The 15918-nt window shown below is 39.0% G+C and overlaps 1 protein-coding gene across 6 annotated transcripts; it reads left to right on the top strand.

Annotated features, from left to right (window-relative positions):
* Positions 1-1763: 1763 nt before the first annotated feature.
* LOC129378361 (equilibrative nucleoside transporter 2) lies at positions 1764-15563 on the top strand. Of its 6 annotated transcripts, none has more exons than XM_055058684.1 (14): positions 1764-1947; positions 4813-4884; positions 7615-7666; positions 7795-7876; positions 9033-9175; positions 9259-9398; positions 9486-9620; positions 9843-9940; positions 10093-10162; positions 10916-11088; positions 11178-11283; positions 11365-11450; positions 12368-12567; positions 13527-15563. In XM_055058684.1, the coding sequence occupies exons 2-14, from the start codon at positions 4833-4835 to the stop codon at positions 13636-13638; spliced, it is 1449 nt and encodes a 482-aa protein (XP_054914659.1). In that variant the 5' UTR covers positions 1764-1947; positions 4813-4832; the 3' UTR covers positions 13639-15563. The 6 variants fall into 6 exon arrangements, with proteins under 6 accessions (XP_054914659.1, XP_054914663.1, XP_054914662.1 ...); XM_055058688.1 differs by lacking the exon at positions 4813-4884 and adding an exon at positions 2872-2992 and having other exon boundaries at positions 7618-7666; XM_055058687.1 differs by lacking the exon at positions 4813-4884 and having other exon boundaries at positions 7618-7666.
* Positions 15564-15918: the final 355 nt, after the last annotated feature.

Raw genomic sequence — 15918 nt, 5'->3', positions numbered from 1 at the left:
TAGCAGCATGAACTGCATTAACAGCAGCTGAGCTGACTGACGTTTTGTTTCAGCTGCTCCTGGAAATAAATCCACTTCAGCCCAGAGCAGAGAGGAAGAGCGAGGAGACGACTGCGGAATGGAGGGAGAAGAAGAAGTTGATGATGATCACTTCATCTAGAGGAGATGCATTTTTTTAAGCATATTGTTACAACATTATATTTGTGTGAATTATCCATCCAATATTTTTGGTGTTCAAACTTCAGAAAGGTCAAGAATAAGCAAATGAAAGGATCGCTTCGCTGTAACAAATGAACTCAGTTTAAGGAGACAGAGTCGTTCTGAAGGAAGATTGAAGTTCAGATTGAAGGGAAAAACTCCAGATGCTGCATGGCTTGATGTTTATTCGGGATGTTCAGTATAGTAGCAGTAGCAGCTATGAGAAGTCAGAGAAAAAAGCAGAAAAATTCAGTTAGCTTAATAGCTTTTATTAATTGCAAAGATAATACAAGCCACAGATGGGCAATCTGGGATTGTGTTTGCATATAATCTGTTCCTGTCACTAAAAAATGAGAAGAAGAGGAGAAACAAGGCAGCCTGAGCAACATCATGATAAGCTCTTTAAATGACCTTTCTAGGAAACCAGTTGAAAAAAAGAACAACAATATATTCCAAATGAAAACTGATGTACTATTGTCACTCTGACAGATTTTTTTCTTTATTATGCAACTATAGTTTATATATGTTTAAGCTCTGCTTTGTTAATCAATTATTTATCAGAGGCAATTAATCAAAGTTTGAAACAAATATATTGCAAGACCAGGCGATTACTTTTTATGCCTAGTATGTCCGATGTGGAAAGCATAATCATAAAATATTTGCAAACTAGTGCTGTGTTTCACAAAATGCACCACATCTTACTCTGGAGCCCAGCTGTCAGAAAAATTACTACTACGTAAATAAAAAGGGGTGTTTTTTTTTGTAACTAAAAAATTTGCCTAGATTTTCTTAAATAAAAAAAAGATTATTGGAGTTTCCAGATCTGGGCTCAATCTCCACCTTGTCTCTAGAACCCAAAAATCAGCACCAGCACTGAGATTTACCCTCAATTGTATCTGTTGGTCTGACCGGCAGAGGGCGCAAAAACACAGAAGTTCTGTTGCAGGATGGAAACAGTTTATCCAATTCATCCTTTTCTTTTCACATGGAGCATAACGCTCTGCGCCGTAGCACTGTTTTATGAACAATCCCAACATAGAAATATTATAGAGATAATTTCATATTGCCAAAATAGAAAGAGAGAAAAAAAAGCATTCAACTAACATGAATGATTACTGCTATTTGAGTGATTTTAGGGAACATATACACAGTGATCAAATTAATTAGACAATGAAAAAAAACAACAACCTGCTGCTAAGAGTTGTGAGAACAAATAATTATAATAGAGCCAAATTCAGGCAGAAAAAATGCTGCTGACATTAAAATTGAGGATTTATTGTGTTTCCTCACGAATAGGATTAAACTTAAAAATAGCTTATCTCACTTTATAACCTAATGTAATTTTCCAGCTGCTATATAACACCCGGAACTGGAACTCTTCTGACTTTCAACAGAATAATTAGACTCTGGTATTTAATAAATTCATTCTGAATTGCCTAATATCTCCGACAGGTGAAGTCGCCATACCGGTTCCTCCAGTCTGGCAGTGGGTTACAGTAAGGCCGGTGGAACTTCACGTTCTCGCCAACCGGAAGTGATTTTAAAAGGGGAGGAGTTACCGCTGCGCCGTAACTCCTGCGCTGTAATTGAGGCTGTTACGCTCCCGCTGTCTCTTCTCCACGTGTTTAGACAGAAACAGTTTATAGTTTTATTTTCTACTCAGTTGTATCAGACCGTGTAGATAATAAGCAGCTCGCTATGGACGGCAGGAGCATTATAGAGATATAGTAACGGGAACATTTCCTCAAGGTGAGTCTCGCTTTGGCATCATGTTAGCAAAGCGTGGTGTGGAAGCACGAGCCCGAGCTACAGCTAAACTCCTAAGTTTGAATTAGAAATATTGAATAAACTGTTACATTTGTAAGTTATTTAGTTTCCTGTGGTCTGGGTGATGAAACGTCTCGCTGCTTCGGTTCTCTTTCTTATAAAACTCATTGTTATGTGTTTGAACTGATGGACATTTAGGATGAATTTACATCAAAGTTATTATTTTGTGAATGAAGTTGATAATGGTGCTTTCTTAAATTAGTCGAACAAGTGCGCGTAGGGGCGTATTTAGAAATACGCCCCTACGCGTATTTCTAAATACGCGTATTTCTACGCGTAACATCCCATGTGAGCTATCTCACATGGGATGAGATAGCTCATCCCATGTGAGATAGCTCCAAGGTGATCCCCAAAATTAACTAGAAAATATGAATTTCCAAATAATTGAATATTGTATACATTCATGAAAGCATGCATTCATTACAAAAATATCCTAAATCTTTGAAAACTTATGGGCCCTGTCACTGTTAACCATTTTCAATGGTTAACAGTATTAAGTGTCATCACTGACATGTTCTTTGTTTGATAAAGATGTTAGACTGGTTTTTATGACTCATGATATCAAGTTTCTTTAGCATTCCTAGTTACACATAGTCTTTTTTTTGCAGCCATATTGTAACTATTTCATTGATCTATCATTCAATTGGAACTTCAGTATTACTCTTTTGCTTTACTTTGAATTGAAGTTTATTCTACAGTTTAGCATCATTGTAGTAATAGCAACAAGGCATCTTAATGATGAGATGATCTGAACTCTTGGTTCAGATCTGGATGTTTCTAATGACAACGTTTATGAAACTTAATGCAGACAAATGAATGAGCTCTGATATTTTTATCCCATCACAGATTCAAAACGGTGAAAACTCTTAAAGCTTGAAACTATTGCTCAAACTAAGGCTGTTTTTAAAACTACAAGCAACGTGGCTGACGTATCTGACAAGACATCCACCTGGATGAGATTCTGACGGTACGAGGATGTTGGGTGAACATGACAGAGTTTCAAGATATCATGGTATCCATGGGAACATTTAATATTTAAGATAGAAATGCAACAGTTTCCTTAAAGCTGCAAAACTAATTTAAAAGAGTTCATACAAATGGATAAATGTGATCTAATAAGTACTTTATTTGTTTTTCTATAACAAAGCTGTCTCCAGATTGATGTAGTTGCCAAGTTATTATAATGGAAGGGTTTGACTGATAAGCAAGGAAACAATTACAGGAGAAGTGTCTCTTTAAAACAATAGTTTTTTGTAAAAATATGTCCCTCTGACAGATTGTGACAACTGATTGTATTAATGAATTTTTTTTTTTTTTTTGACTGGCATATTTTAATTTTTTTTTTTTAATCCCAGGAGATTTTGTCTGTGTTACAACAAAAGACAAAATGGAACTGGAAGATGTTAAAAAAAAGTTGGGAAAAATTGTGCTGCCTTTTGAAATGGCGCTCTGAAAACCAAGCAATAAAAACTTAATTAAATGAATCGGTTGGGACAGGTTTACTTCAGGCTCCAGCTTCCAATTAAAGCTGGGTTGGGCTCAGACATAATGTCTTTGGACTCGGTCCGGGTTGGGTCCGATCCAAACTTTAGTGCAGATTTTTCCTGTAGATGTGAACCAGGAGGAAATTGTGTGGCTGCGTGCTCAGACCCCAGCAGGTGAAGCGCTTATTATTTATATGGAGTCAAAGTAAGTGAAATGTTGGGTCGGTGGTTTTTATCGCTGAGGAGGAAAAGTTAGTCTGTTTGATTAATGTGTGATGGGGTCTGGAATGTGTGTTCAACTTGTTTAATATTAAATGTGACAAAATAGCCTATGTTGGTATAATTTAAAATTGATAGATAAAAATAGAACATGACAAAGTATTTCTGACGCCAACAGTCAAAATGACGGACAACAAAAAAGTGAACTGCGACCTCTGACTCTGTTTTCTCATCCAGGTGACACTTTGTGTTTTGACTTTACTGTTGAGACGTCTCTTGTCAAGGCAAGAAAGTAAATGTGTTTTAATGAGAGAATATCTCATTATAACAAGAAGGTTTCTCATGTTAACGTGCAGTCCTAGATTTTAGCCTTTACACTTAAAATATGTTATACAAAATGTTATGAATGTAGGATGATTTCAAAACCCAAATGTGATCCTTTGAAATAATTTGTAAGCTTTTTATCTGTGCTTGTGTGAAGGGAAGACCTATACTGCCATAAAACAAGCTCCCACTTGTGCCGGGAGTGTTTTAAGGTAAAAATGGAAGGATCTCATCCAGATTTATCATGTTAATCTTTTTGTCATCTGCGTCACGTAACAACAGAATCTAACTGGGTTAAAGGTAATGTTGTTGCGAAGAGCAGAAAAAGAGACAAGTAAATAACGAGAGATTCTCACGTTCAATGAATATTCAGCCTGAAATTTCACGTTGTTTTTTGTTTTTTCTTTGAAAATTGAAAATAAAAGCATCTGAATGATTTAGGGGAAAGAAGAATTTGTACAAATATGGATAGTGAGTTTGTTTAGAGTGTATCAGATCAGCTGATCTCAAGATTGTCAGCTTGAAATCCAGCAGCTACGTTGGATCCTACGGTTTCTGATGCAGGAAGGGAGTCAGAATAAACAATACGGAATCCACAATAAAATGCAGATTTTTGCATTACTGGGTGATATGGTTATTAGTGACCATGTCGCCCATTATGGCAATATGGTTAAGATAGAAATGTAACTCCTGCCTTATCTGCTTTACTCACTTTCTCCTCTCACGCCACAATTGTTTTGTGTGTTTTTCTTTTTGAAAGCATGGTGACGAAACACAAAAATGCTGCTGCACAAGTTAGTCAACAAGTTGTTGCTTGGTCACCAAAGAGCGAGTAAGTTAGTTGACAGTACTCATCTTGCATAACTCACCGTGAGACGTTGCGCATATAAAGCCTTTGTCTACCTCCTCCTCCAGAATGCCGTGTGGTTCTGGATTGAAGTTCAGTGACATTTTTGAACGTTCTGTTGGACATGTTTTCTATTGATATTGATTAAGTGTCTGTTGCGATAGATATTGTTTAGTTTCTGAAGTGTTTCGGACCCACTGTAGCGCTGGGCTCTTCTGTCCTTCCCAAACACACAGAATGAAGAAGTAATTTTGGCAAATAAAAAATTAACTCTGAAACACCAATGTCTTCCCAGGAAATAAATGAATCACTCAGTTTTATGAAACATCAGAAACATTTTATGTACGTTTTGTCGGCACACGGTTGACCGAAGGCGCGAGTGTAACATAGTAAATATTGTACAGAATATACAGATTGTATATACATACATAGAATACGACAATCACACGGAAACATGGAGATGAAGCTAGCTTGCTAGCTGCAGCTAGTTACCTTGTTCTGCTGGACTACAGCAGTTTGTATGGTTGTGAAACAGAATTACAATAAATGTTAACTTTTTTCTTTTGACTTCTTAATTTTTAGTCATTCACATCATTATTACATACTCTTTGGGTTCATAAATAGTTAAAATAAAAAATGAAAACAGAGGAAGTGAAATTTCAGGGGGAAAATCTAATGGATTCTATTCTGCTTAAAATACAGAATTAATTCTTATTACTTTTAGTGAAACAGTTAGTTACACAATGTGCGTCCAGAAGTGTTTTAAGCAGCTTTTAAAGGGTTTGGAGGTGTTCAGACTGCATCCTTTGAGGCGGTTTTGTCCTTGAAAAACACAGACAGCTGCCTGTCCGTCCCCCTGGTAGAACAGTGAATCATTAAGCCCCAGTGGAATTTCTCCAGAAGGACAAAGCATTTGGGAATATTAAAGCCGGAGGCGGCGGCTTTCTGAGCATTGCCTTTATGTTTTATTAGAACACCAGGAGATTTTATCACCTTTGTTTTTCCCTGTTTCATAATTTACAAGGACATTGTAATTAATTCTACTTGGCATCATTTTACATGCTGTGAACTAATGTTATGAGTTCTGAATAACCTTTTTCCAGGTATCTTGGTAAAGGAAAGCTACTATGAGTCACTCTGATGAAACATTCAGGTGTTTTGTGAAGAATCCCAAGGCTATAAAGGTGTGTGTGTACGTTTCTGTGCTGCATTGTGTTGTTTGAGTGACGTAGATTGTGTGCGTTTACTTTTCCATGACTGTGACTCAGGCACTTTTGTTAGTTAGAAACAGGAAAGCTGAATGCTGACAAATGAGACAAGAACAGATGATTCTGTGAAACTCAATCAGACAAAATTAGGTTGTTGGGGCAGTTTTTTCAGCTACGGCTTCCCAACCGATGTGTGTTCATGTTCACCTCACATCTAAACCAAAGGTGGTCAGACTGGGACTGCTTCCAGCCTCCCAGTCCTGTTTGCTCCGACAAACAGGAAGTCATTGAACCTTCGGTCTGTTTGCTCTTTCCACTGGAGGACATGTTCACTCCTGATGTTAGTGGGATTCTGCTCTGTCGATAAATCCATCAGGGTTTATTTAGAGAGCACTTTTAATGCAATCGGATGTAACAAAGTGTCTCACAGAAGTTTAAATTGTCAAGAAGACAATGATATTTGATTTGATGATTGGAATAATTTCTCAAACATTTGCAGAGGCAGATAAGATCGGTGGATGAGATCGGTTTCATTTGTGAGACTGAGACAATGAATTGGGTTAATCATGATGAATTGGTTATTGAAATGTCAACTGATTTAGTAATCGATTGTTAACTGGAGAAATAGAGGACATTTGCTGAAAGAGGAACATTCAGAGCAGTCGTTGAGCCAAAAATGTTTAAGATATAAAATAAAAACCGTCGTCTGTAAAGCTGTTCTACCCAGAACTCCTCAAGTGGCAGTTTTAGCTTTACTTAGTTAAAATTCTGTTCTAAAAATTTCTCCTATTGAGCACATTTTGCTATGGAATTATTAATTAGTGAATCCAAAAAATAGTTAACAGATCATTTCTACACTGCATTGAAGTTAAGCCTAGCAGAAAAGGCTGAGCTCTTGACATGTTTGAAGTATTTTGTAGCTGTTGACTCATCCAACCAACAATCGAGCGTTCACTAAAGGAAAGCTGTTACTGCATTTTAGGCAATAAAACTTAACTTTTCTTATTCAAAAGAAAGGAGTGGATTTTTTATGTCAGCTTTTATGCCATCAACTAAGCTTAATAAATGCAGAATGTGCCATTTTTTAAAAACCTCAAAATTAAAGAAATTGAGGTCAAATTTACCTGTTCACCCCTAGTGATGTTGCATTTTATTTATGAAATCTTCAGTGATAAATGCACTAAAATAACATGAATGAAGCAAGACTAAATAAATGTTAAAAAAAATAAAATCTATAACATGATGAGTCAGACACCAGAAAAAAGGTTTTTTAGAATTTGGTGCACCTAAGAAAAAAAGTTGGTGTAACTGACCAGAAAACATCTTGATAACTTTATGGGTAAGTCACTAAATGTGCAAGTACCTTTTTTTTTTTTTTTTTAAACAAACATTCAGTGGTAATAGATTTCAACCTTGAAATCTATAAATACTTTGTTACAATATTAAGCATTTCACAGGATTGTGACGTTTATTTTTTTTTTTCGTTTTTTTTTTTCTCTGGTTTCAGCAGAATCTCCACACGTCACCATGAAAGGCCGAATTGATACTCCACAGGACCGGTGAGTGAAACACCAAACCGTCGCTTCCTCTTATTCATAAAACCAACATGGACCCTGTTGCTGAAACTTCTGGTTTGTACATCCATCTTTTTCTCTTCTTTCCCCCCATTTCCTCTCATAATCCCTAGGTGGTGCTTAGTGGGAATCATCTTCTTCATTCTTGGCCTGGGAACGCTGCTGCCGTGGAATTTCTTCATGACTGCCTCACTGGTAAGAAGAAGGATTGAAACGCTTCCATAGGAATGATGTATTTGACAGAATATGAAAAGAAGGATGTGGGTTCATCAGCGGTTTACTTAGAGAAGATGGAAAGAGAGGGATCTATAGAACAGGAAATTTGTTTTAAAGCAAGCTGTAAGTGACTGCCCTCAATCAGACATTATCAACATTATCATGTAAGTTCTTCATCAGAAAACAGGCTGTTAGGAGTCGAGTTTAGAAAACAATAAGCAGCAGAGGCTGTAAAAGTCAAACGGTAGCAGTTAATGACTGGAAAGAAGGAGAGACTGGCTACATTTTAACTGATAACAATGCTATCAAACGGTTAAACTGTGCTGCAAACAAACATGGCTTTGGAAAATGACTCCTACGACACAAGAGGCGTTTCTGGTTACATTAAAGCTGTTTTTTTTTTTTTTCAGAAGATCTTGGAACAAAATGCCTCAATAAAAATGAGTCAGACCAAGACACAGTCTGTTGACGATGTGCAATAATCAAGGGAAAGGGAAAAGGAGGCATGCTTTTCTTACTTTTTACCAATGCAAACTGAAAGGAGTAATGAGCGTCTTTTGCTAACCCAAAGTAACCCGAAATAATATCCAGTTTCAACCATTTGCTTTCAGCTTTACCTTATTAGTTAAAAGTTCACATGGGTAAGTTAGTTATTAATTGATTACAGAACAAATTACATCTTTCCAGACAAAAAGATGTGACGGGTGCTAGATTTGTCACTAGCTGTTTATGTTTTTTTTTTTTTTTGGGAAAAGTTGCTAATTCTTTGGGGGAAGAAGTTGCTAGTCATTTTCATGAAAAGTCTCTAGATTTGTTGCTGGTCCCTATTTTGGAAAAGAGCAGCTAGATTTATCAAGGTAGTTGCTAGAGAAGTCAATGGCTTCACAACTAGTTTGCCTGTCATAACAGTAATAAGACTTTTACACAGCAGCTGTCTTTGGTCAGAAGCTCCTTTACATTCACTGAAACACTGACTGCTTGTGGAGATCCTTCCATCCACAATGACTCATTTATCCCTTTTGGGATAAATGAAGTATTTGTGAATAAAATACTGGAGGAAAACCTGCTAAAAAAGATCAATTGTTTTTGGATCAGAGTTAAATGGTCTGAATTGACTCCTGCTCTCTGTTGGCAGTACTTCCAAAGCCGCCTCAACAGCACGGAGCTGAAGAACGGGACAGCGGTCAGGAAGGAGTATCACTTCAACAACTGGATGACCTTTCTGTCCCAGCTGCCCCTGCTGGTCTTCACCCTGCTCAACTCCTTCATGTACCAGAGGTCAGTGCTGACAGGCGGCGCCGTCCTGGTGGTGAGCTGTCGGTCCTAGTGCGACCCGATTGCCAAAACGTTTTCTGTCCCAGGATATCGGAGGCCATCCGCATCGCAGGCAGCCTCGTCTTCATCCTGCTGCTCTTCATCCTCACCGCAGTCCTGGTGAAAGTGGACATGAATCAGGATCTCTTCTTCTCTGTCACCATGGCAACGATCTGGTTCATCAATTGTGAGTTTCTTGGTCTGAAGGTGTCCAGAAGCATCAGTTTTTGTTTTTTTTTTTTTGTTCGTGTTGTGATGTGTTGCTGGTCCGCAGCGTTCGGCGCCGTGCTGCAGGGCAGCCTGTTCGGCCTGGTCGGCCTGCTGCGGCAGAAGTACAGCGCCATCTTCATGAGCGGCCAGGGCCTCGCCGGGACCTTCGCCGCCATCGCCATGCTGCTCGCCAAAGCCAGTGAGTCGCTCCCACACGCAAACACATAACCCCACATAACCTCATTTAGGTGTTTTCAAGGGTTTGAAAGTGCTTGATCCAACTGCACAGTTTTGTAATAAAGTCACCTTGAAAATGCATAAAATTTGCTATGGGGGAAAACGTGTGAACCCTGATTAAAATTGTTTAATTTCAAGTACGTGTTTCATGCCGAGTCTCGTTCTGTTCCCTGTTTTGACGCAGGTGATGCAGACTTTGATTCTGCTGCTTTGGGTTACTTTATCACACCCTGTGTGGGAACTCTGGTCACCCTGTTGAGCTACCTGCTGCTGCCACGCATGGTCAGTACGACACCGAATGGGTTGTTATCATTATATGACAGTAAAAGCTGCTTCGTCTGCCTGATAACCAGTGTAGATTTATTCAGTTCTGCCCTGTTTTTATAGTGCTGTCTGGACTTGTTTGAAATTCCATCGTTGTTGTTTCTCTGCAGGAGTTTGCTCAGTTTTACCTGAACAGAAAGACCAAGTATGAAGAAGGCACAAGGGACAAGCTGCTGACTGGTGAGACTTTGTTTAGGCCGAGCAGAAATGGGATCATAAATGTGTGCTTCACAGTCTGCCTGAGCCAAATCAATTCACTGGAACATTATCTCATTAGGTTTGTTGACTCTCCGTTTATCCAGTTAAAAGCCAGACAAAGAGGGCTCTGTTAGATGTCACACTCACTCACACACTCACAATTTCCATCCTGCTTCGAGCCCTGAGGTGCCTCCACTGACACGAATTAGACAGAAGATGTGAAGGATATGATAAAGCCATCTGTCTGTATGACCAACTGTGAAAAAGCAGAACCTTTTCACATTTTATTTTCTTACAACCTTAAATTTAAATATATTTCAGTGACGTTTTATGAGACAGACTAACACAAAGTGAAGCGGAAGGAAAACTTCACATTGTTTATTAAATTAAAACCTCAAAAGTAAGTGTGTATTTTTATTCAGTGTTTTGGAGAGTTATGATGTTTTCATGACCGATGGTAAACCAGGAACAAAATTTCCATGTTTGTTACAAATGCTACCTGGGGTGGCGCTGCACCAAGGACCTCTGAAAGAAATGACATGAAACCTCTGAAAAAGACACTTGGCACAACTTTCTTCTTCATGAAACGAAGTGGTGTCAGATTTGAGCAGTTGTAGGATGTCTCTTGTATTTCTCCTGCTAGCGCTAAATTAGCATGTTAGGACTGGTGTGAATGTGCTGTTAGTTACAGCTGTAAGCAGAATGAAATCTTGACCAGAATGCTCTGAACTGCAGACGGAAAGCCTCTGGAGAACGGGAAGCCAAATGGCCACGCTAACGGCGCGGTGGCCAGCACAGCCCTCTACAGCATCAGTCAGGACGAGGCCAAGCTGGAAATCAGTCCAGACCGGAGCGAAGAGGCCAACAGCTCTGCAGAAAAAGCCTCGGTGTTGGAAGTGTTTAAAAAGGTACGGAATGAAATTCTGGGGATGGGGAAGCCTCGTTTTCTCTTTGCTGCTTCTCTAGTGTACAAACTGTTTTTTTCTTCCTATCTCAGATTCGGGTGATGGCGTTCTGCGTGACGTTTGTGTTCACCGTCACTCTCTCCGTATTCCCCGCCGTCACTGTCGACGTCCAAACAGCATTCCCAGATGGAAGATGGGGTAAGAGTGAGCTGCGCTGATTCAGAGAAGATCTGCATCCAGCTTGGAGCCACTTTACCTAAATTGTCCCTCCTCTCTCAGGACGCTTCTTTATCGAGGTTTGTTGCTTCCTGGTTTTCAACATTAACGACTGGTTTGGCCGGACCGTCACTACAAAGATCCACTGGGTGAGAATCCAACCAACTGGAAAACAAGAAAAATGACTCTGATCTTTTTTTTTTGTTTTATTTTACTATCTTCTTCTTTCTGTAACGTATATCTATATTGGTGAGGGTAGTTCCATTTCTTTTTTTTACTTTTTTGTCTTCACAGTGTGCTAAAAGAGAAGACTAAATAGCATTTGCATGGGGTTTGAATAGCTCATAATATTTTATTAGACATCTGTTTCTTTTTTTAGCTTACTGACAACTTATTTTCCTTTTCAGAGGGCCTAAATCGTCATTTCTGTGTGAAAAAACTCCTGTTTTTTGTTACGATCAATATATTTAATGAGTTTTCGCCATTTTTTCCTCCCATTTTCTTTATAAATTCAAACACGATGCTGTAAAGACAAACATGTAAAATATGAATCAGATGTTCCAGCATGTTTATATAGTGAAGCATCCCACACATGGAAAAAATGACAACAATCTTCTGTGGCGAAGGAAAATAATACATAATTTTTCTTTCTTATTAATCAGAAAAGTGCATATATTTAATGCAGGAGCAACCAGCCCAGCTGTGTGTAGTTTGATCTTCCTGGTTTCTTCGATGGTTTATTAGAGGACATGGCTGAATGTGCTGTGGTGGTGCAGAGGTTAATCACAGGCCTCAGTCCTCAACGTGGCCGTCACGGGTTCGATTCCCGGCCTGGTGACCTTTCCCTCTTTCTCTTTACCTACTTTTCTGTCTTAACACTTTCAAATAAAAATCACTAGAGCCAAATAAAAACCATGGCTAAAAAAAAATTGCACCTGGTTAACTTGAGTACTGTCACTTTAAGAGATTAACACCTTTATTGGCCACTTCCTCCTACACAAAATAGACCTGAGTTTGAAAATGCTAGAGGATGATATGTGAACTGAACATTTCCTCTCTCCCTCAGCCTCGGAAAGAGTCGTGCGTGTTCCCGATCCTGGTGGTTGCCAGGGTGATCTTCATCCCCCTGCTGATGCTGTGTAACGTCCAGCCGCGTTCCCACCTGCCCATCATCTTCTCCCACGACGCCGTTTTCACCCTCATCATGGCGCTTTTCTCCATGTCCAGCGGTTACTTTGTGTGCCTCTCCATGTCCTACGCGCCGCAGTAAGTACCCCGCAGCTGACCTTTGACCCCTGAGCTCTGTCCCACTTGGTTGCTGCTCAGTTGTGAGCTAAATTGGAGATAAATCTGGAGGGAAATGATCTTCAGTGATTTTAGCTGAGCTGTTCAGGAACGGGGGAACGGCATCGATGCTGTAATTGTTACTGATGGTGATTTACAGCACAAATGGAAAGGATTTGTTCCCTTCCATATTTCTTCAGTTTTCTGCTTAACCTGTTTGCCACTCTTTAATATTTAAGATCTTCAAGCTGATTTTACTATCAAGCAAAAACACATTAAAGCAGTGGTGTCCAAAGTGTGGCGCGTGGGCCTTTTGTGGTTTCTTCACCGATTCTGTGTGGTCCACTTTCTTTTTTTAAAGAAAAAAATATGACTGACAAATTACACTTCAATTCAATTTGTAAAAATTTGACTACATTTAACTTTTGAGTTATGACCTCTTCAAAGGTCATGCATGCCTCAACATCTTAGACCATTGAAAATCCAGCCTTTGACTAGGCCATATAATTTTTTTGTCACATTCTGATCTCACCTGTCCTGGAATTTGGTTATTAAATAATTAAAAACAAAAAACAACATTTGACCTTTAAATAGTCAGACTGGTTCTATGTGTGTGATTTGAGAACTCTATAAGATTATTCCTGTCTGATATTAAGATTTATTTGATTAGCTCAAACAATAAAAGAACAAAGAAGCAAAAACAAAAATGGTTGATAATTTTCAAGAAGACAGTAAAACATAAACCCTAAAATCGCCTCAGTCGTTCCAAAGCACAACTGTTGCTTCTGGCACTCCACCGGTCTCTTGAAATCAAACTGAATGGAAAATCTTTTTCCATAACTGAAAACGTCTGCATGCATGTTTTAGTAACGTTAACATTCTGAAAAACAGTCTTTAGCGACTAGCAGCTAAAACCAGTTGGTTTTGTGGTGTTTCTCCAGACTGGTGGAGCCTAAAGATGCAGAGACTGCAGGAGCCCTGATGACCTTCTTCCTGGCCCTGGGTCTGTCCCTGGGGGCCGCCCTGTCCTTCCTCCTCAGGAGTCTGGTGTAGTTACCATAGAAACGGCACGGAAAAGTATCTCTACACTCCTTGGAGGAGTGGCTGTCAGTTTGTTTGTCCAATATTGGTTTTCATATGACGTTACCTGGTTCTGCTCAGCATGTCGTTACAGTGGAACAGAGAAACATTTCAGGGCTTTGAATCCAGAACAATCCGTAGATCATAGTGAAACCACTTCAGTTTTATGGGTTTCCATCTGGGTTTGTTTTAAGACAAATATTTTTGTATTTTTTTCATTTGTGCATTGATGTTTTGTAAGAAAGTAAAGCTGAAAGACAAAAAGAACTGAAATATGTACTGGAACAACATTTCTGAGCAGTACAAGCTAATTTGATAGTGAATAATGCCATCTGGTGGCTGAAATGTGTATTGTTGGACATGTTGTCACATTGACTAATCAGTACCAGTATTGTTTCTCTGAATTTATCTCCTCATCACTTTGACTGGGGAGCAATGTTCCCTCTAAGTGTTCATGTGTCTGGGCATACACACAAGCTTCCTGAGCACACTGAGGGCATCACAGCGTGGGCATCACAGCGTGGGCATCACAGCGTGGGCACTGTGGGCATCACAGCGTGGCCACTGTGGGCATCACAGCGTGGCCATCACAGCGTGGGCATCACAGCGTGGACACTGTGGGCATCACAGCATGGGCATCACAGCGTGGCCACGCACAACTATTATAAATCTGGGTTCATAGAAAGCTGCGCTATGTGAGCAGTGCGAGCTTAGAGGGAACATTGCTGGTGAGGTGCTTTTTTTTTTTTTGTGGTCCTACATTCTGTGGGTTTACATGGACACCATGTGATCTGCTGCTCTGCTTATTTCCTGTCTAAAGATCAAGCTGCAGTGTTCCGACGCATTTAGTTTCAAACTTTGTCTTTTAAATAAAACAAAAAAACAACACAGGCATTTTTTCCGTACCGATTCCCCGATTTTTCTTATTTTATTTATTTACCATTAAGTCTAAAATCTGAACTTAACTACGTAATTAAGGTTTGGGTTTTATCTAGTGATTCCACAACGTCTGAGAAAAATAATGCTGGAATCTTGTTTTCGGTTCCTCTTAAAGTATTGAAAATAATTCTTTTTACTCCGACTTAAAACCTGGTTTTTCCAAAGGTTGAAAAATGATTTTATTTTTTCAGTTCATCATAGATGGTAGGATTTGGGAGATGAACTCTGTTTTACAGTGTGTGCTGCTTCATGTTTTCTCGTTTTGACACCACTGGTGTTTTGTTTGTTTACCAATAAAATTTATTTTTGGTCCATTCATGTCGACAATGTGGCAGCTGTTGCTTAAACATGTTTTCTTTACAATGGGATCAAAAAATGCCTTGAAAGTGTCTGATTTTGGTTATATTTTCTATCGACTGCAAAATGGATCAACACAGTGAGGAGACGACAAAACTTCAATATTGGTTTTCATATGACGTTACCTGGTTCTGCTCAGCATGTCGTTACAGTGGATCAGAGAAACATTTCAGGACTTTGAATCCAGAACAATCCGTAGATCATAGTGAAACCACTTCAGTTTTATGGGTTTCCATCTGGGTTTGTTTTAAGACAAATATTTTTGTATTTTTTTTCATTTGTGCATTCAGTTAGATGAAGACCAATGCATGAAATCCAGTTCCATCAGAACCGATGGGGTTCTGAAAGAGATTTAAATGTTCGGGGGGAGTTGATGATTGTGTTGCCTTAACGCATGACCTGGACATGTTCTTGTTCCCACTTTGGAGATGACATGAAACTGTACAAGCAAAATGTTTTTGTATTCCATCTGTATCCATAGCAATAGAATGCGTCCTGATGTTTTCAGTTCCAACCAAATGACCATGTTGAGACGCACTGCTGTTCCGTTTAGTAAAGGGAATCTTTTCATTGGTCCTGTCAATAAATAAATTCCAACAGTTCTGTGACGTCTACTGGTTTATAAAGGGTGAGAGTGAAGTAGTACAAATTAAAATCTTAAAGGAAAATATTCACTCTACTTGTCGATTTTCATCAAAAACTGGACTTTGGTGCAGCAAAATATTTTTTTGGAATAATTTTATTAAAATTGGCTAAATGCATTAAATGTTTTCAAAGAGTGTGACCCAAATCCTGCTCTTATTGCTGAGAGGACAATGTTTTCTAGATTTTTTCTAGAAATTTGCACATCTATGGAAGTCCATTTCTGCCATGATGGTCATAATTATGAGACAAACTGTTTCTCTACGGCATCTCATAGCTCTGACTTCAAAACGTGGAATTAGAACTTCCTCTTGG

Source organism: Poeciliopsis prolifica, unplaced genomic scaffold (genome assembly GCF_027474105.1).
Source record: "Poeciliopsis prolifica strain line A6 unplaced genomic scaffold, Auburn_PproV2 SCAFFOLD051, whole genome shotgun sequence".
Taxonomy (NCBI): Eukaryota; Metazoa; Chordata; class Actinopteri; order Cyprinodontiformes; family Poeciliidae; genus Poeciliopsis; species Poeciliopsis prolifica.
The sequence above is the reverse complement of the archived record's forward strand: the minus strand, read 5'-3'. Positions and strand labels throughout refer to the sequence as shown.

Excerpts from the sequence above, each read along its gene's own strand:
- LOC129378361 (XM_055058684.1), top strand. The coding sequence starts at position 4,833 with ATGCTGCTGCACAAGTTAGTCAACAAGTTGTTGCTTGGTCACCAAAGA. Across the intron at positions 4,885-7,614 it reads GCTTGGTCACCAAAGAGCGA|CAGAATCTCCACACGTCACC; the intron begins GTAAGTTAGTTG and ends CTCTGGTTTCAG. Across the intron at positions 12,568-13,526 it reads TCCATGTCCTACGCGCCGCA|ACTGGTGGAGCCTAAAGATG; the intron begins GTAAGTACCCCG and ends GTGTTTCTCCAG.